Consider the following 21438-nt stretch of genomic DNA (forward strand, 5'->3'; position numbering starts at 1 on the left):
ACAGTCCCACAATGAACTCTGTAAGTTGTCCTGGGTCTACCGATGTGTATCTTTCCTTGAGAGCTTTGTGGCCTGTACAAATGAGGTTTTTGGTTTGTTTGTTTGTTAATGCATCTTTATTGTTGTAAGTTGATAGATGTTCCCCTTTTTTCCCCATCGACACCATCCACCCCGCACCAACCCCTGCCAGGCCTTCACCACACTATTGTCTGTGTCCATGGGCTATGCATGTATGCATATAAGTTCCCCAGTTAATCTCTCCCCACACCCCACCCCACCTTCTCTCTGAGATTTGACAGTCTGTCCCATGCTTCTGTGTCTCTGGATCTATTTTATTCACAGTTTATTTTGTTCATTAGATTCCACATAGGAGTGAGATCATGTGATACTTGTCTTTCTCTGACTGGCTTATTTCACTTATCATGACACTCTCCAGGTCTCTCCACACTGTCTCAAAGGGTAAGAAATCCTTCTCTTTTACTGCTGCCTAGTGTTCCATGGTGTAAATGTACCACAGCTTTTTATCCACTCATCTACTGATGGGCACTTGGGCTGTTTCCAGATCTCAGCTATCGTAAATTGTGCTGCTATAAACATAGGGGTGCATATATTCTCTCTGATTGGTATTTTTGGGTTTCTTAGGATATGTTCCTAGCTGTGGGATCACTGGGTCAAACAGCAGTTCCATTTTTAATTTTCTGAGGAAACTCCATACTGTTTCGGTAGTGGCTGCACCAGTCTGCATTCCCACCAGCCGTGTACAAGGGTTCCCTTTTCTCCACATCCTTGACAGCAATTGTTAGTCGATTTATTGATGATAGCCATTCTGACACGTTTGAGGTGATAGCTCATTGTAGTTTTAATTTGCATCTCTCTGATGATAGTGGCTTGGAGCATTTTTTCATATGTCTCTTGACCATCTGTATGTCCACTTTGGAGAAGTGTCTATTTAGGCCCTTTGCCTATTTTTTTATTGGATAGTTTGTCTTCCTTTGGTTAAGTTGTGTGAGTTCCTTATATATTTTGGATATTAACCCTTTATCAGATGTATCATTGCCAAACATATTCTCCCATACAGTGGGCTCCCTTTTCATTTTGTTGATGGTTTCTTTTGCTGTGAGAAGCTTTTTATTGTGATGTAGTCCCATTTGTTTTTCTCCTTAGTTTCCTTTGTCATAGGAAATGTATCCATAAACATATTGCTTTGTGAGATGTCTGAGATTTTGCTGCCTATGTTTCTTCTAAGATTTTTATGAATTCATGACTTACATTTATTCTTGTGTATGGTGTAAGTTGGTGTTCTAGTCTTAGTGTTTTGCATGTATCTTTCCAATTTTCCCAACACCATTTATTGAAGAGACTTATTGACCCCATTGCATGCTTTGCCTCCTTTGTCAAATATTAATTGAGTGTAATGGCTTGGGTCGATTTCTGGGCTCTATGTTCTGTTCCATTGATCTATGTGCCTATTCTTGTGCCAATATCAGGCTGTTTTTATTACTGTGGTTTTGTAGTGTAACTTGATATTCGGCATTGTGACCCCTCCAAATTTGTTCTTATTGCTCAAGATTGCTGTGGCTATTCGCGGTCTTTTTCTATTCCATATTAATTTTTGGAGAGTTTGTTCTAGGTCTGTGAAATATGCCACTGGTATTTTAATAAAGATTGCATTGAATTTATAGATTGCTTTGGGTAGTAAGGTCATTTTAATGATGTTGATTCTACCAATTCATGAATGCAGTATATTCTTCCACTTGTTTATATCTTCTCTATCTCTTTTTTCAATGTCCTGTAGTTTTCCGAGTACAGGTTTATTTACCTCCTTGGTTAAGTTTATTCCTAGGTATCTTCATTTTTTTATTGCAATGGTAAATGGGATTATTTGTTTAGTTTCTCTTTCTGAGAGTTCATTATTGGTATATGAAATTCCATAAATTTCTGGGTGTTAATTTTGTATCCTGTTGTCAAATTCATTTATTAAATCTAGTAGTTTTTTGGTGGAGTCTTTAGGGTTTTCTATGTACAATATCATGTCTTCTGTGAATAATGACAGTTTTATTTCCTCCTTTCCAATTTGGATGCCTTTTATTTTTTCTCCTTGTCTAATCACTGTGGCTAGGACTTCCAGTGCTATATTGAATAATAGTGGTGAAAGCAGACATCTCTGTCTTGTTCTTGCTCTTAGGGGAAATGGTTTTAGTTTTTGCCCATTGAGTGTGATGTTGGCCCTAGATTTGTCATATATGGCCTTTATCATGTTGAGGTATGCTCCCTCTATTCCCACTTTGCTGAGAGTTTTTTATCAAAAAGGGGAGTTGGGTCCAGCCAGTGTGGCTCAGTGACTGAGTGTCGACCCATGAACCAGGAGGTCATGTTTCAATTCCCAGTCAGAGCACATGCCCAGGTTTCAGGCTCAATCCCCAGTAGGGGGCGTGCAGGAAGCAGTCAATGAATGATTCTCTCTCATCCTTGATGTTTCTATCTCTCTCTTCCTCTCTCCTTTCTCTCTCTGAAATCCCATAAAGACCTATTTTTTAAAGGGTGTGGATTTTGTTGAATGCTTTTTCTGCATCAATTGATATGATCATGTGATTTTTGTCTCCCGATCTGTTTATGTGATGGATCACATTTACTGCTTTGTGAATATCACGCCAGCCTTGCATCCAATGAGGTTTTTTAATTTGGGTGATGGAGGCTCTCTTCACTGAGAGACCTGCTGAATTTCTTTCCTCCCTCTTAGTTTCTTTCTTTGCTTCCTGATGTTTTAATACCCTTTCATTTCTCTTTTGTCAAGGGAAGGATATGAAGCAAATTTCCAGGCTCATCACTCGCCTGCTGCAGGTGACTGTTTATTCTCAGAGCAGCTAATAGCCAGCCAGGCAGGCTGGGCTGAGGAAGGAAGCAAAGCATGAGAAGTGACAGCCGTCCGAAGTCTGAAGTCCGAAATGAATCTGGAGTATCTCTGAAAATTATAATCTCTGTCAAAGAGAAAAACAGACTGTAATTAAGAGAAGGGAAAACAATAGGCTTTTACCGAAAGTATTATGGTTTCTATGTAAAGGAGGAACGCGGGCATTCCAGGAAATGAGTAAATTGCCAGTCATTTAAGAACAGACATCACCGCTTACGTGACTGTGACAGGAACTTCTGTTTGTTGCTAAGTATCTGGTCTTTACTTAACGCCTGGTTTTTAGCTGGAAAGTGATCACGTGGGAAGAAGACTGCATTGCCCGCCCCTTGCAGCTGAGTTGGGCTACATGACCACCTTCTGGGCAACGGGCGACAGGAGGTGACGTGGGCAACTTCTGCAAAGTGTCGTCTGGAGAGGACATGACTTCTGCCCCCTCTCTCCTCCCCGCTGCACGGAATGTGGATGCACACCGGGGAGCGGAGACGGAAAGACTGGGTCAGTGGATGCCACACCTGCCTGGCCTGCTCCATGCCCAGTTTGGTTGAATGAGAAAGAGAAAAGGATCTCTCTACTTTAAACCACCGTATTTTGGTTTAATACTCCTTGGCGACGCACACCTACCACCTGAGGGAGAACACCCTGCATTCACTCATTAGTCACAGCTGTCACAGTTACCGCCGGCTCCACTAATACTCGGAGTGTTACTTTCCTGGCATTCGAAAGGTTTGGTGTTTTGGAATCTCAAGGACATAGATGCAGAGAGAACTGGGCCATGACTCACTTTAATATGATGAGCAAAGCAGCCTGAGGGAAGGGCAGATGGATGAACGGGTAGATGGATGGGTGTCTGGATGGATACAGACATACAGACAACATAGACAGACAGACAGACAGACATAATTACCATCCAGCAGAAAGTGCGCTGAGCCGGGACTCAAGTGCAGGCAGCGTCACTGGCTGGTTGAAGCATAAATAGGAATTCCTTAGAAGCAGTGTGCCAATGTATACCACAAGTGTTCGTTCTCTTTTACACAATCATTCTATATTTTTCAGAATGTGCTCTAAGGAAAGAGTGACGACAGAGAGCGCTGCGCAGCATTCCCACCATCGCGCTGGGTGTGGCCACTGAGTCAGGGTCTGCAGTAACTGGTGTCGTTTGCATGAGTTGAATTTCACTGAGGAAAGAGCTTCCGTCAGGGACATCAGGCTGGGACACCGAGGGACAGAGATGGGGGATGGTGCACAGGCAGCTGGGTGTCTGCTCCAACCCCAGCCCATGGCTCAGTCCCCAGGGAGTGAGGGTCCCCCATGGAGGTTGGAGGAGTGAGCTGTCTCCAGGGATGAGACAGGCCAGGCGGCTCTGCCCAGTTCTCAGAGCCCTGCGCGCTGGGAGAGCCTCAGCTGGGCTCAGCACAGAGGGCCTGGAGGCGCACCCTGTCACCCTGCGGGCCTCGCCTGCCAGGATCAGAAGCCCCAGGTGGAGAGGGGCCCTGGAGGCCCTGGTGGCCGCCCCTGCCGCAGTGACAGGGACATGCTGCCCCCTTGTGGCTGTGTGGCTTGTCAGCACAGCAGGGGGCAGGAGCTGGGAGGACTTTGTGAGCTCAGCTGCTCTGAGCTCCCAGGAGCTGAACGGGGCATGGTTAAGAGGCACACAGGTGGGACAGGAGCCACCAAGTCTGAGTTGCCACTGTCCACTCTGTGGCCGCAGGTCAGGAAATTAACTGAAATGCACAGTGGTGGGGGAAATTGATAAAGTGTGTTTGTCTCATAACCCGTGCGCTTCACGATGTGTGCAGCGCTGGAAGCTCGGGCCTTCTCCCTCGGATTCTGTTGACAGCAGGTGTCTGCTCGGACATCCCCAGGGGCTGGCCCTCTGCGAGGTCTGAGAAGCGAAGGGTGGCAGAAGCTCCGGGCGTGTGGACGGGCATCGCAGTGGCTGCCCTGGGTTTGGCCAGCAGCTCTGGGTGCTGCGGGCAGCGGAGCTCAGCCCAAGGCCACCTCCGCACTATTTGTGCTTCTCGCTCTGGGACCTTCCTGCCCATCGCTGCCTTCCCCTGGGGGGGTGAGAGGGGGTGTGTGCAGGCTGCATAAGCCACATGGCCCTTGTTAAACCCCTTCGTACTGAAAAGAACTCAGAGCAGCTTCAGTTTTCATACCCAAATCCTGGCTGGCACCGCCTATTGGTTAGCGCCTGGGTCCTGGGAGCACCCAGATTCCAGCCCTGAGATTTGCACTTAACCCTTCGTTTCTCAGTTTCTTCACCTGCAAATGGGTTAATAGAATCACCTACCTCATCAGATTGTCACATGGGTAAAGTTATATGACATATATTAGCATCCATAACCATAACCTGTCATCATTATTGAATATGGCAGAACCATTGAAGGGAAAGAAAATTGCTTATCCGTAATAATCTCAACCATCTGAAATACACAAGTAAAAATACACAAAACATGTTTTCTGTCCAGTAACGGGTTTCCAGGTGATTGGATTTTCTCTTGTAGTAGTATATCCTTTTTATATCTGTTAAGTTATCTACAATAAGTCTGTATGTACTGCTTTATAAAAATGATAACATGCAATAGTATTAAAATAGCCTATAGGGAAGTTACTTAGATATACGTCCAGTCTTCCACGTTGCTTACAAATTCAATGTCCCCTGAAAAGACAGCACCAAAGTGTACCGCCCTGTATTTCCCAAAGGTGAGTAAACATATCCATCCCTCCAGATGGGAGCAGAGGGGGTGGCCGGAGTCTGTGGAATGTTCTGGTGAGACTGTCCCACTGACTGCGAGGGGAGAGAACTACCGCTGGACGCTGTGGTTTGATATTTTATTCGGAAGAGGTTTCAGGGTCTCAGGTGTCTGCTGATGTTTTAGTTCGTCCTTAAGTCCCTCTCATTCACGTTGACCGTCCGTTCTGTGAGACTAGGGTAGCCACACTGCCAGACTCATGCCTCCTGCTGCACGGCTTCATTATTAGTTATTGATTATTAATTATTAATGATGCCCCCTTGCTTCCGAAAGTGTCTCTGTTCAGACAGTAATGCACGCGTGCCCTCTGTGCATGACCTGCCCAAAGAGCCGCGGCCTGGCTTTCGATGCGCCTCCCAGCTTGAGCGGCGACGTCTCACCTGAGTCCAGGCCACCGGAGCCCACCCGCCACACCTGAGCGCCCTCCTTTCTCCTGGGAGTGAGCGCCTCCTTGGAAAATGAGGAAACCAGTGGCGACTTGCACATCTGTGCCCACATCTCTCTATAAACATTCCCACCTGCTAAGAAATGCCACGCAGTGTCATCACCTGTAACCCTAGGACCACGTCTTGTTTTCCCTTCTATCACCTGAGCGGATGCAGCAGCCACTTGTAGAAATGAGACAAACCTGACTGACCTGAACTGGCCTGGACTTGCTGTTGCTGCTGAGAGATGATGTGCGGGCTTACCTGTCAGTCACGTCTGCTAGTTCCCAGGCAACATCTTGAGGAGAAAGATTGTTTGGGCGGGAATTTGTATTTACTGTTAAAGTCCTTTTCATTTCTTCACTGCACCGCGGAGAGCGTCAGCATGGAGCAGGCGCAGCCGTCCGTCAGTCCCCGGCGCTGGGAGATAAAATCGCTAAGATGATGCGCACACAGCGTGTTTGCTGGTGCTCCGTCCTGACAGCTTACAGCCTGGACCTGCCTCTTCTCCAGTCCCCAGGCCTCCTCTCTGCTTTCTCCGTGAGCGTGTGCACTCTCAGCTGCAAGACGCAGCACAAGTTCCTCCGAGGAAGCCCTGCTAACACGGTCTGAAGGTGAAGGTGATGGAAACACACCTGAAAGGTCTTGCAAACACTCAGGAAAAGCTAACAAGCCAGTCCTCGTGTGTCCAGTGCCAGAGGGGTGCCATGGGCTCCTACAGGGAGGGGTGAAACGGCCTTGCAGTCACAGGAGACGTCTCCTGCCAGTGGGAGGCGGCACCAAGGCCTTGAGGACCCAGATGAGCAGGAAGATGGCTGGCCTGGGCAGGACCACACCAGGCGGGCAGAACTGTGGGCCTGGTGGAAGCTCTGGGACAGCGGTCGGCAAACTCATTAGTCAACAAAGCCAAATATCAGCAGTACAACAATTGAAATTTCTTTTGAGAGCCAAATTTTTTAAACTTAAACTATATAGGTAGGTACATTGTTATTAACTTAATAAGGTACTCCTAAGGCTTAGGAAGAGCCACACTCAAGGGGCCAAAGAGCCGCATGTGGCTCGCGAGCCTCAGTTTGCCGACCACGGCTCTGGACCCCCAGTGGGGCACCGAAGCAGCAGCATAACCCCATAGCTCAGAAGGCAGGGAGAGAGTCACATGGCGTGACCCAGGGTGTCCCAACGCTGACTGGGACAGTGATGTCTGCGTGAACCACGGACTTTGGGGGGGGCTTAGAGGAGCCTCCAAATGGAGAACATGCTGCCTGGTCCTAGTGACGGGGCTTGAAGAGAACGCGGAGCCGAGATTCGAAAACAGCCAGGCCTCCCTCACACCCATGTGTGGGCAGTGAAAGGCAGCCCTACTGCTGGGTCGCTGGGACAACCTCAAAATAGCAAACTCCGCGCTTGCTGTGGGCTCGGGAAGGGGCAGGGGTGGCACTTGTGTCCGGGCAGCCATCGGTCCTGTTGGGCACGTGACCCACAGAGGTGGCCTTGCGAGGTGAGGCCTGCAGTGACCACAGCACTGACTCAGACGCTTCCCTGTCGCCCACGTACACCTGATGCAACCTTGCCTGTCACCCAAGTACACCTGATGCAACCTTGCCTGTCGCCCAAGTACACCTGATGCAACCTTGCCTGTCACCCAAGTACACCTGATGCAACCTTGCCTGTCGCCCACGTACACCTGATGCAACCTTGCCTGTCACCCAAGTACACCTGATGCAACCTTGCCTGTCGCCCAAGTACACCTGATGCAACCTTGCCAACCCAGTTGGAGCCGCAGAATCGGACTGTGCAGCTCAGCAGAGCAGCTAGCGCTGGGTCTGGCGGCTGACTCCACATCTGCTCGGCTCCTCTGCCCCAGCGGACAATGGCCCCTGCGGAGCTTAATGGGACATTTCTGTTCCCAGCGTAAGCTTAGAACAGGAGGTGCCACGCAGACCAAATGAAAAGAGGTGGTGGGACCACAGGCGTTCCAGAAACCACCACACGCTGCCTTGCTCCATAAGGCCTGTTAGCATTGGGCACCTGATCCTATATTTGCAGAAATAAATATATTTTCTTTGTTTTTAAGAGCAGTTTGCATTAATATATTCTCTGCTGCAGTGGATTTGTGCATCCGCCTGCCTTGCCAGAATCTAGCTGGTAGCTAGTTTCCTACACGAAGGGATTCTGCCCGTGGGAGGCGGGTGAGTGACACAGCAGAGCCCACGGCTCTCAAGCTCACGCTGTGAACAGCGACCTGGAGGACAGGTGGGCTGCGCCTCATAAGCCCTCTCTCTGTCCTCCTGCAATTGGAGTCGGCCCCCCTCGTTCAGGCCGCCCATGAATCATTCTGCAGACACCCCCTGGCTGGAGATAAAATTCTCACTAACGTTGGAATTATCGAGTGGCTTCTATGATTTGTTCCTTCTCCCAACATCTCGGGGTCATAATGGAACCCACCAATCACAGAGACTGGCCACTTACTCGCTGGACAGGAGGCAAGGGCTCCTGTGACATGGAGGCAGGACAGAAATGGGAAAGGCCAGCCTGCCCCCCTTTTGTTTTATTTCTTGGAGCAGGGGCTGGGGCAGGGGCTGGGGACATGGCTGTGGGCGGGGCTGTGGGTGGGGCTCGGGCCAGCGTTGTGGAGTCAGTCAGTCTCAGGAGGCCTCCAAGGTTGCTTCCCACAAAATGTGACTAGCCAGTGGATGCTTTGTATGAGTTGAACCATCATCTCACTTTATTTCATCTTGTTTATTTCTTCAACCAAATTAACCAATAATAAGATGTTAAAGAAATGCCTGGTCATGACATTTACTATTTTTAAAGTATGGCACAAAATTATATATAGTCCAATTTATTTATTTAAATATGTTTCTATTGATTTTAGAGAGATAGGAAGGGAGAAGGAGAGAGTATTAATACTGCCAAAATGGGTAACCCTGGAGGGAAATGATGCTTTTAGTTGCTTTGTGAGTATTCTTGAAGATCTGTGCTTGTGAATGTGTGAGCACCTATGAATGTGTGTGTGTGTTCAAATCCCACTGACCTAAGTTTTCTTTATTTTGCTCTTCTTACATCAGAGTTAATGGTGTTCATCAACACTTTATTTTTTTAATATATTTTTGTTGATTTCAGAGAGGAAGGGAGAGGGAGATAGAAACATCAATGATGAGAGAGAACCATTGATCGGCTGCCTCCTGTACATCCCCTACTGGGGATCCAGCCCACAAGCCAGGCATGTGCCCTGATCAGAAATCAAACCATGACCTCCTGGTTCATGGGTCAACGCTCAACCACTCCAGCTGGACTCTTCATAACTGCTTTAAATTCCTTGAGTTTCTGCATGTCAGCAAGATTGGTGTAGCATAAAAAGAAGGTGTAGCTGCAACATCTTGGCACCTACAGTTGCTCCAGCTTTAAAGAATGCAACCCCCTTACTCTACAAGCCGAACTAAACACATTTCAGAAAAATTAAAAATTCCCAGCACTTACATAGATTCAATTTAACATCAAGATTAGAAGGACAGGGATATGTAAGATTGATGACCCCAATTCATCATAGACTTTTTCTTCCTCTAGAACATAATATATCACATCTTCATAGCAAGCCGGCTGATTTATTAGTGTAATCTGAGGAGAGCTGTACCTTTTTAAATTGTGTTTTTGCTCAAAAGGTGTACACACAACATAATCAAGGGAAGAATAAAATACTTAATCTCAGCTCATCTCAATGTCAAGAGACTGTTTGTACAATTTCCTTTCTTCTATCTCTTCCTCTCTATCTAGAAACATTCCCCAAATGCAGGTGTCCTATGGATACGGTGATGAAACCGGGATGCTCTGAGCGTATGAATCAGGGCCAGGGAGACAGAAAGGACCGAGGGAAAGGTGCTGCCGAGGGAGATGAGCGCGTGGCCCACCTCTCCTCCTAAAGCCCATTAGGAGACCATCCCCAGCCCCCACCGTGAGTCTCTCCCTTTGTAAGTTCTGAACGTGGAGACGGTGCCAGATTGCACACGGCACCGTCCAAGAATCACACCCACTGCTCAGAGGGACGAGCAACAACATCCCCATCCTCCCTCCCGAGTCCGAGGTGGAGGAGAGGCTGTAGCCAGGAGGCCCAGGCTGAGAGCCATTGCCATGGTCACCGTGGAGGGGAGCGTAAGTCTCCTGCAGCCAAAGCATCTCCACTGCAGGTAGGGACCCGACAGAAACCTAAAGGCTACTCTCACACAACCATGGCCCAGAGGCCGGGAGCTGGTCCGGTGCCCCGCCCACTGCTGTGCCTCCTCACAGGGGCGGGGGGGGGGGGGGGGGGCAGCAGAAAGAGGAGCCTCCTGTCCTAAGCTGCAGCTCTCATGACAAAACAGCTCTAAGTCCCAGGCAGTACATTCCTACAGCATCTCCAGGATCCCCCTCCAGGGCCTGCTGTGCATCCCGAGGGCTACTGTCAATAGGGGACTGAGCACCAGCCCTGCAATCACTCATGCATCTTTTCTAAAGGATGAGAAAACACCTGTACATTTGTGCATAAAGCCACACACCACGTTTAGCTGGTAGTCGCTGGAGTTAGGCGCCATGTATCTTCACATGACCCTTGTGGACTGGCCCATCTGCTGACAGACCTCGATTTAGCTGTGCTAACTGAGGATGGTTTGCCTCTGTCGTGGGCCACATGCAAGTCACTAGAGCTTCAAACACACAGTGTTGACCAGTGTGTCAACAGAGAACATCAATGCAAGAGTCTGCATTACTGATAGGTGAGCAACACCCACCCCTCCAATTCCTGAGAAAGCGAAGGGCCTGGCCTGAGGAGCAGATGCCGATCAAGTAGGAAGGACTTAGAGTGTCTCCAGGGCCCAGTGCACCACCGCTCTGCCTTCTAGGGGCTGTGGGTGTGTTTTGTAGAAAAACCCTTATTTACGTCTATTCTCATTACAAAATCAATACTCGGTGCCAATACTTGAGTGGGGGCTCTGGCTGGGCTCTCCCTGGAGGAGCTCTCCCCTCTGTCTTCACTGGCAAACATGACTCCAGTTCCCGCCTTCCTGCCCCACTCGCCTGCCTTCCGTTCGAAGCTTCAGAGAATTCATGCAAATAAAAAGGTTCCAGGAAGGACATTTGCTGAGAGAGGTATTTGGTTTCGTTTCTTATTTTCAAGGCCTCAACACAATGTGCCAAGCGTCCACCCGGGGGGCACTGGTATCTTTTCACTTTCATGCAACTGGCCTCTGCTTGTTGATCTTGCCTTTAACAAGATCGATGGAGAAACACTTCATTGGTTAACAGGAAAAAGACTTCCAAGCCTTTCATCTTTTCTCTTTAGCTATGAAGCTGTTCATTATTGGGCTCACACAGGTGATTGTGATTAATAGTATAGCAACCCCATGAAATTAATTTTTCAAGGTTGCTGTGAAAAATTATCTTCTTCCATTTCTAGCCACCCTAAATCTTCCACCTTTAAAACAATCTTCTACCTCTAAATTTTGTCAAATTTAACCCTCTTGTGTCTTAATAAAATCCAGCCTTGCCCTGGCTGGTTTGGCTCAGTGGCTAGAGCTTCAACCTGCAGACTGAAAGGTCCTGGGTTCAATTCCAGTCAAGGGCACATGCCCCCGTTGTGGGCTCAATCCCCAGTAGGGGCGTGCAGGAGGCAGCTGATCAATGATTCTCTCATCATTGATGTTTCTATCTCTCTCTCCCTCTCCCTTCCTCTCTGAAATCAATAAAAATATATATATTTTTAAATCCAGCCTTAAATATAAAAAAGAATGAATGAAGCAATTATCTCTTTAAATTTTCTACTGAAATATAACACACATATTTAAAAAAACACAACAGAGTAGAGAATTTTCATGAACTGAACACACCAATATGATCAAGATTCAGAAATAACTTCAACTGCACTAAGCAACTCACCCTGGATCTCCAATGCACTCTTTACTAGATCTTGAGTCTGTCATATGGAATGTAACCTTTTGGGTACAGTCACATTCAATTATGTGAATATACGTTTTCATCTAAACATACAAAAAATCATTTAACATATATCAAAGGATTGTTGGTCTCAATGAGGTGCAGCCAATGTAACCACTAGATTCCTCTGGTTGTTGTCAGTCAAAATATTTAAATAATTCTGATCCTTGGGACCCAAGACAACTTCCTTCAAACATGCCACAACATTTAAAAATGTGAGGAAGGCCCTGGCCTGTGTGCTAAACCGTTAGTGTCGGTCCGCTCACCGAAGGGTTCAGGTTCGATTCCTGGTCTAGGGCGTGCACCTGGGTTGCAGGTTCTATTCCTGGCACCCCAGGGTGTGTGCAGAAGGCAACCAATCGATATGTCTCTCTCACATCGATGTTTCTCTCTCTCCCTCCCTCCCACTCTCTCTAAAAGTCAGTGGGACAGTATCCTCGGGTGAGGATTGGCCAAAACAAACAAACAAACAATAGTCATCGTTAGAGAATGCCAGCCAGGGGAGAAAACAGGACGAACGGGATTGAAGCGATGGTGGCAGCACGAACAGCCGCGTTGCCGATTCTTTTTGCAGTGGGAAGCAGGGGTCCGGGTGGAAAGCGATGGGCATGGCTATGCACACCTCCTTCCATTGTCTCTAAAAATTAATGGGGAAAATATCCTCTGGTGAGGATTTTTTCAAAAGCAACAAACTAACAAAACAAAAAACTCATAGATACAGAAAACAGAACGGCGATTACCAGAGGGGAAGAGGGTGAGAGAAGGGTGCCGGGGGGTGGGGGGGCAGTGGGGTGGGGGGGGGGGGTCAAACACCCTGGATGAAAGGGAACTAGACTCGGGGGGTGAGTACAAGATGCCACAGGCGGACGAAAGGGTCACAGCCATTTAAAAAAAATTAGATGATTGATAGAGATAGATGATAGATAGATAGATAGATGATAGATAGATAGATAGATAGATAGATAGATAGATAGATGATAGATAGATAGATGATAGATAGATAGATAGATAGATAGATAGATGATAGATGGTAGATAGATAGAGATAGAGATAGAGACGGAGATGGAGACGGAGACAGACCCAGACAAGGTAGAGATAGAGAGAGATATATCTGTTTCTTTTCTCACCCATTATGATACGGACATGCCCCAGAGCCCCACAGCTCAGCTCTCTCCGGAGGCCGTCCTGAGGAAGGACATGAATCTTCCCACACTGCACTGCCCCCAGAGGCACCATGAGGACAGAGAAGCGGGTTTGTGCTGCAGGTTCCTGGGCTCCGCTGGGTCCTGGGTCTGAACCCCTCACAAATGCTCTGCCTGTCTGTGCGGGGGACACGCCACCCAGAAGACCTGAGGCCCATGTGCTCTCCCCCTCCAGCAGCCCCCTGAGCAGCCCCAGGGATCTGGGTGGATGTTCGTGACTGTGAAGACCCCATTTCCTGCAGGTGCGGGTACAGCTGTGCGAAGCGTCTGTCTCTCTCACATCGATGTTTCTCTCTGTCTCTCGCCCTCCCTTCCATTGTCTCTAAAAATTAATGGGAAAAATATCCTCTGGTGAGGATTTTTTCAAAAGCAACAAACTAACAAAACAAAAAACTCATAGATACAGAAAACAGAACGGCGATTACCAGAGGGGAAGAGGGTGAGAGAAGGTGCGGGAGGGGGGGGGGGGGGTCAAACACCCGGGATGAAAGGGGACTAGACTTGGGGCGTGAGCGCACACAGCGCGGGCGCCGTCGGATAGGAATGCGCACCTGAAGTGTGCGCCTTGTTAACCAGGTTACCCAGTGCATTTAGTGAAGAAGTCGAAGTAACACGCACAGGCAGCTTCTAGCCTGACTGCAGGGGGCAGTGCGAGCACAGATGGGCAAAGGAGCAATTTCAGTACAAATTGTTAAATTTCAGGGTTAAGGTGAGTACAAGATGCCACTGGCAGACGAAAGGGTCACAGCCATTTAAAAAAAATTAGATGATTGATAGAGATAGATGGTAGATAGATAGATAGATAGATAGATAGATGGTAGATAGATAGAGATAGAGTTAGAGATAGAGATAGAGATAGAGATAGAGATAGAGATAGAGACGGAGATGGAGACGGAGACAGACACAGACAAGGTAGAGATAGAGAGAGATATATCTGTTTCTTAAATTATTTCTTTGAATGGAATTGTAATCCACTAACCCACAGGGGTACAGTGAGTAGACTCAGGTCCTACCTGAACAAATTAAAAACCTCCAGTCAATTCGTCCGGAGCCATGCACACTACTTGGTTGAAACCCCTCGGCGTCCCATACACCATCCAGAGGACGTGATAGGTTAACCGGACGTGCACAGCCGTATCCTTCCATGTCGGCTCATTGCCACCTCATGACATCTCTGGGGTCTGGGGACACATGGGACACACAATGCAGAGTCCAGTCAGGAAACCGTTCTCGCCTCCTGTGACGTTGCTGCTCGCCCTCCAAGGCGCCTGTTTCGTTCTTGGTGTGTGAGACCAGCTTTGATGATCGTTGTGGGCAAAGACGACGAGAAGGGAGAGGCCCACCCTCCGCCAGGAGGCAGCTCCTCCGTGGCCTCCGCTCCGGCCCGCTGTTCGGGTCACGAAAGTGAGCTGCCCTCTGCGACCCTCCAGCGGACCCGGAAACTGCTGAGGGCTAGACCACAGTTGGTACTTCTCCTTCCCTTCAGGCCCGCCAGGCCTGTGGTCCTCACTGTGGGGCGACGGGCAGCAGCGCCCACACCGCCAGCTGCCCGGACAGCAGGGCCATGAGCATGAGCCAACCAGCAACTTGGTAACGACCCAGAGTGAGTGCAGGTCAGTGGCCAGATGGACGTCCGATGAAAACCTCACTGCGAATGGTGATCACATCGAGAAAGGGTGCAGGTGGCAGAGCCAGGTGTGCAGAGCAGAACAGCATGCCCTGGTGACGGCAGAGCCGTGGTGACAGCAGAGCCCTGGGTGACGGCAGAGCCCTGGTGACGGCAGAGCCGTGGGTGACGGCAGAGCCCTGGGTGACGGCAGAGCCGTGGGTGACGACAGAGCCGTGGGTGAAGGCAGAGAAGTGGGTGACGGCAGAGCCGTGGTGACGGCAGAGCCGTGGTGACGGCAGAGCCGTGGGTGACGGCAGAGCCGTGGGTGACGGCAGAGCCCTGGTGACGGCAGAGCTGTGGCGACTGCAGGAAGCACAGAGGCCGAGAGCACATCACCCACTGGGAAGAGCACTGATGGCTACTTGAATCCCGTATCTTCCTGCCCAGAGTCCAGCCTCTGCTACCCTGACAGAGAAAGGCACTGGCGAGCCGTCTTTATGTTTCCTTCCCGGGGAGAGCAAAGGGAACAGCGAGAAGGGAAACACCTGTGGAGGCCCTGCACCTGGGACGCCGCCCAGCGAGGGACCCTCCGTGGGAACCAGTGCCACGGGGTTTCCCCTGGCTCCGTGGAGAGAACTCCAGGAGAAAGACGGGTTGGAAGGGATCTTGATTTGTTGCCACTGTCACAGGGTCAGGTGACCCCTGGGGAGGGAACCATTTCAAGCTGGAGCCTAGAAGGAGGAAAATGCGGCTCCCCTCTGACAGGGGGCTTAGAATCGACAGATGGAGCATCTGAAGTAACCTGAAAAGTGATCACATTATTCTCAATCTCAGAACACAGGTACTCATGTAAACAGGGGATTAAGTCTTTCTTAAGTTTCCTCTTCAAGGCCTGTGCCAAGCGATTAAGGAGGTGACACAGCTGTGAGTCCAGCAAGCAGAACCAACAAGCATGGTCAGGCCGACGCACCAGGAGTCAAAACATCATCTCCTCAACATCAACTCATCGCGTGATGACTAAGGACCAATGGCTGACCTCTGTTCCAAGCCTCACCCAAGCCCAGTGGTCGGCAAACTGCGGCTCGAGAGCCACATGCGGCTCTTTGGCCCCTTGAGTGTGGCTCTTCCACAAAATACCGACTTCTGCGCATGGGCCACGAAGTTTCAATTGCAATGTACGTGCACGCCCACACGTGGTATTTTGTGGAAGAGCCACACTCAAGGGGCCAAAGAGCCACATGTGGCTCGCGAGCCGCAGTTTGCCGACCACTGCCCTAGCCCCTTCCCCTTTATAGTCTGTCCCCTGCACCTGCTGTAGGACAGGATTTGATGCTTGTAAGCGCCCTGTCTTCTTGTTGGCTGGCCTTCTCAATCAACGCCTTATGGGCTTCAACCCCGCCTTCGTTATTGGACACAGCGACAGGCAGGCCGAGCCACCCAGAGGTTTCCCAGCAACCCGTCCCCGATAAACACCGCCCAAATCTCCCATCATGAAACCATCAAAGGGAGATTCCGTGGGACCTAAATAGATCAGGAGTGACCTGTTACCCGCCCCCATACGCAATGAATGACTTTGGGACGGTTCCTAGTAATAAATATTTATTCATTAAAGCAGCTGAATGACTAGGAAAACACGAAAAGTAAAAACACAAGAAAACAACTAGATGCAGGCTGTACTTTCAGAAAAGGTGCATATAATTTAATCAGTCCTTGTAAGGAGAGGGCTTGCAAGGAGACATCAGCCGCTGGCTTGGACGGGACGAGGCCACTACCTCGTCTGGGGCACGCCTGTGCTGGTGGGCTGCTGGGCTCCCGTGGGCTTGGTCTGGTTCATGTTTATTCTCTTGGACTTGTCCATGGTTTCCACCGCCTTCTTCACCCAGTCGATTTGTGGGTCGGCACAGAGTTTAAGGCCACGTTTGGTAATGAATCTGCGATGTAAGGAAAAGGCAGACAAAGTGAGCCACGTCCCAAGTCTGGGCCAGGAGTTCAGATCAGACCAAGTGTAAGAGCTCTGCAGACATTCCTGGACGGAACAGGCTTTTGGACCCGAGCCGTTAGTGCAAAGCTTTCTTCTACAACCTGTTTTAACACAAAGGAGACCTGTCTCCAGGTGACACCCTAACCCCAGGCTCCTTTCTCAGCAGAGCCACCAAATGTTGTAGGTACGCCGGGCCTGTGAGGTCATCTGGTCCAATGACCACACACCAGCACCTTCCTTTTCAAATCTAAATGCACTCATCCCGTTTTCTGCACAAAAGGTGCTTTCCTTATCTTAATTTCTGTGAGCAAAGTTGTAGTTACTATGTGCTGGGAAGAGCTGCTATTCTGAAAACGAGATCCGGGGACAATATAGGCCAGTTTTTGACTCATTGTCTGGAGGTACGGCAACTGGTCAACACGGCACCCACGTACCCACACTCCACACGAAGGGGAGGGACCCGGAGGGTTTCAGCTGAGGGCAGCTATGTGGTCAAACTCCTTAAACTTGACCCTCAGGACTGAGCATAGTCTTCCTCTGGGTTTGCTCAGTCTCCTGCTGACACTAACTCGGAAATGAGGAGGCTAATTGTCACCTGGTTGCCACCTTTTGGTGACAATCACGCTGTGGGCTGCGAAGGGCAGGGTGAACGTGGGAGATCAGGGGCTGCTGGCTCAGGGGAGGGCTCCGCCCACGGGACCTGCTTCCCTGAGGCCGATTTCCACAGCCTGGCCCGTCCAGCCCAGCTCGGGGAGACACTCACATGACTGCCTTCATGGGCCCCTCCTTGATGGTGTAGGTCTTGATTTTGTTCACGGGCAGCCGCCGGGTCGTCATACTCACACAGATTCGCTGTTCCAGGACCTCACTCCCCACACCTGGTGAAGAAAGACAAAGACACACTGTAACTTCCACAGTACACACGTTACAGTGTCACCAAGAAAACAACGGAGAGAGGTGTGTGAGGAGATAGTGGAGGAGGCGCCATTGAATAGCGGCGGCAGCTTGGTTTTGTTCTCGTTTCAATGGCGAGATGTGAGCCACGGAAAGGAAGTGGTTCATCAAGTATCGTCCTCAGCAGCCATGGCCCACGGGGGGCTGAACGTTTCAGTTTAAGAACCACCTCACCTGGCAGAGGGGAGGGGCCCGGGAGGGTTAATAACACTCAGGTTTGGGGAACTCCCATCTCGGTTTCTAGGTGCTGGTTTTCTCCTCAGCTGAAGAGCCTGGTGTGTGCGGCCCAGAGAGCTATTCAGCTACAAAGCACCTTAAGTAGCAGCGGAGGCTTTTATTCTTAAATATATTTGTGTTGATTTCAGAGAGGAAGGGAGAGGGAAAGAGAGAGAAACATCAGTGATGAGAGAGGTTCACTGATTGACTGCCTCCTGCATGTTCCCTGCTGAGGATCGAGACCACAACCCAGGCATGTGCCCTTGACCGGAATCAAACCTGGGAGTCTTCAGTCCCCAGGCCAACGCTTTATCCACTGAGCCAAACCAGCTGGGGCCAGCCAAACCTTTCCTTTTAATATGAACTAAACGAAAGGTGTTTGCTGACCTTGCCCTCTTTATCTCTCCTCTCCATCACGTCCTATCCGGTCTCGGAACCAGTGGAGGGGAGTCTGCGTTTGCTCCCTGTTTCTCTCACAACTTAAGGAATAACATTTCCCTGGGAAATATCCAACATGGGCCCCCAGGCCCAGTAAGTCCACTGGCCTCTAAGTCCCCAAAGCGCCTCCTCCCTCCCGGCTGTGCCTGCGAGTCTGTGGGGTCGGGCGAGCCGGCACCTTCGGCAGAGCTGCGTCAGGACGCAGGCTGCCTCCCCTGGTTGTGCAGCAGCAGCTCAGCCCAGGGTGCAAGGAGGAAACGGGAATCTGGCCAGTGTCTGCAGTCCCCTCTGCTCTCCCAGCGTCTTCCCCACCCACACCTGGGTCCCCACAAATGGCACAGCCACTGTGTAGCAAAATGCCAGCACGTTGCAACATCTGGTCATATTTAGTAGTCTTACACAATATATATATTTCAGAGAGGAAGGGAGAGGGAGAGAGAGATAGAAACATCAATGATGAGAGAGAATCATCAATCGACTGCCTCCTGCACACCCACCAGTGGGGATGAGCCTGCAACCTGGGCATGTGCCCGGACCGGTCATCGAACCTCGACCTCCTGGTTCATAGGTCGAAGCTCAACCACTGACCCACACCGGCCAGGCCTTAATCTCCTCAATCATTTTTATTCTGCTTACAATTTCAGGGAGGTTCAGACGTTGCCGCCTCTGTCCATGGACACCCTTGGGGATCCACGATCAGGCTCCAATATTCTAGTCTAAGTAGTAAGTCTACAGACTAGGAGGTCGAGAGGAGAGTTACACCCAAGGGGTAGCCTCTCTTGCTCCAGAGCCACAGGAAAACTAAACTCCAAGCAGCTGGAAAAAAATAACCCTTAAGGAAATATGGGCAGGACACCTGGGCCAGGCTCAGCATCTCTGAGCCTCGTCCGCTGTCTCTTGCAGGTTGTTTGACTGTGTAGAAGGCATTGATCTATTTGCTAGCACTTATCAGACGGCCTCTCATAAGCTCAAGAATTTATCATAACTGGGAACAACATCAGTCATCCTAAATTCTCCGACCTTCTCGAAGGCAACACTGATTTCTCGTAGGAAGGTGTAAGCTTCCAGTCTAGTTTTTAAGCAGAAAACACTGCCTGGTTTCAGAACACACACCTGCTAGCTCTTCCCCACATTGTGACTGAACTCTCAAAACTTTTGAGAATTTATCACGCTCGGTATCACCTGGGCAAAGCTACAAAGGCATATATCGTCGTCACCACCCTCCCACCACTACATCCACCCAAGAGGAAATCCAGGAAGCGGCCCTAAGATTTAGTGCATTGCGATCCCAGGTGAGATCTGTTACTGTCGTCAACCTATAGATGACGGCGTGTGGGCCCAGAGAGATGGAGAGATTTACCCCAAATCCCCCACGAGGAGCTTGGCCCAGAGTCTCCCTAGGCTCTGTCTTTGGAACCCACGAGGCCCCCTCCACTCACAATTCTCATTCCCACTTTGCTCCGGGGTAGCGGGCACTCCAGGCCACACCGAGTCCAAACTAAAACCTGGGCCCCGCCCACACCTGCCCCTGCTCCACGGACAGCCCTGGACTCACCTTCCACATCGCGGGCCACGAGGCAGCAGACCCCGAGCAGAGCGAGGAGCAGAGGCTTCATGCTGAGTGCACTGAGCTGAGCGAGCAGAACCGGAGGATGAGCCTGGGCTGCTCACGGGTCTCTTTTATCCCCGATGGTCAGCGCTTCCTGTGGAGGGAGGGGCTTCCAGGTGGGTGTGCAATCGTGGAAAGTATTGGCTGTGCTGAGGCTTCTCTGAAAGTTCCCCTGCTCACACCCCCACCCTGTGGCCTTTCCTTTTCACCTGTGGTTAACGTGTCAATGAAAGCAAATGCGCGCTTAAAACAAAGGCGGCTGCCGCACCTCCTGCCACCAGCCTCCACTCAGATCTTCCGCTGCTCAGCGCGGCCTGCCCGGCGTGTCACTGTCCCCAGCGTGCGGACAGCGTAAAGGAAAGGTGGTCGCCGTGGTCCGGCTTTCCCACCTGCCTCGCGGGACACGCTGTGACATGGGCTTCCGCCATCCACCGGAGGGGGGGACACGGCTGCCCCTCGGAGCTCCTCACTCCTCTGCCTTCTCTTTCTCCTCACTCCCCCCGGCCCCTGTTCCAGGGGTCCCACTTCTTCACCCCACCCTCCCAGGTGCTCAGGGACATTTCAGCGATGCACCTCCCTTTATGGCAACTTAGTATCCACCTTTTTAGAAGTTTCTGAAAAGTTGTCCTGGCATGAACATTATTTTGGAAAAAGAGAGAACAAAGTTGACTTTGCCATTCTGACAGTTTTCATTCTTCATGTTTTCCACGGAGTCTCTGTTGGTGTCCATATGCTTGCATAGTTGCAACAATTATAAATACTAGTTTACCACCAATGTAACTGTCTGCCATGTTTCTATCACAGACACACTGAAACACTCCCTTTTAGCTTGTTGCTGTAGATCCCACCTCTACGGTAGAGTTTCACTCAGGACACGGAGTCATTTCCCGTTAACAACAGGACTAGGATACTGAGCACAACCACAGGCTCCTCTCCACAGCCTCCGGGACAGTGTGGCGGTTTCAACGCGCAATGCCTCCAGCCGGGCTTGAGAATCGGCACTCAGTTCATCCTTGTTTTTGTCTTGTCTTGTTTTACACCGGTGTCTATAAGATGTACTACTTAATTACGCGTGTAGCTAAAAGAGTGTCCGATTACTATTAGGGATATGAAAATAAATTCCAATATTTCCCTGAAAGGACAGGTTAATGGCTGAGACATTGCTCATTAATGGAATTTCATCCCAGCCAGACTTCCTTCTGCACCCACAGCGGCTGTCAGTTCTCCCTCCCAGACACAGCTCCCTTGACATGGATGATGTCTCTCTTCCCTCCACGTTCCAAGTACAGAGTCACCTTAGCTGCGTTGCTCATGCACCCGCACGCTGTTCCCAGCCCGGTGCTGAGTATACCTGCTAATCGCCCTTCAATGCGTCT

The 21438-nt window shown here is 50.0% G+C and overlaps 1 protein-coding gene across 1 annotated transcript; it reads right to left on the reverse strand.

Annotated features, from left to right (window-relative positions):
• Positions 1 to 16538: 16538 nt before the first annotated feature.
• On the reverse strand, positions 16539 to 20088 carry XCL1 (X-C motif chemokine ligand 1). The gene is made up of 3 exons (XM_070396763.1): positions 20009 to 20088; positions 17609 to 17723; positions 16539 to 16795 (listed from the first exon to the last, which is right to left on the reverse strand). The coding sequence occupies exons 1-3, from the start codon at positions 20067 to 20069 to the stop codon at positions 16633 to 16635; spliced, it is 339 nt and encodes a 112-aa protein (XP_070252864.1). The 5' UTR covers positions 20070 to 20088; the 3' UTR covers positions 16539 to 16632.
• Between the last annotated feature and the right edge of the window lie 1350 nt (positions 20089 to 21438).

Source organism: Myotis yumanensis, unplaced genomic scaffold, assembly GCF_028538775.1.
Source record: "Myotis yumanensis isolate MYYU_CA2020_CCGP unplaced genomic scaffold, mMyoYum1.0.hap1 SCAF_17, whole genome shotgun sequence".
In the NCBI taxonomy this organism is placed as follows: Eukaryota; Metazoa; Chordata; class Mammalia; order Chiroptera; family Vespertilionidae; genus Myotis; species Myotis yumanensis.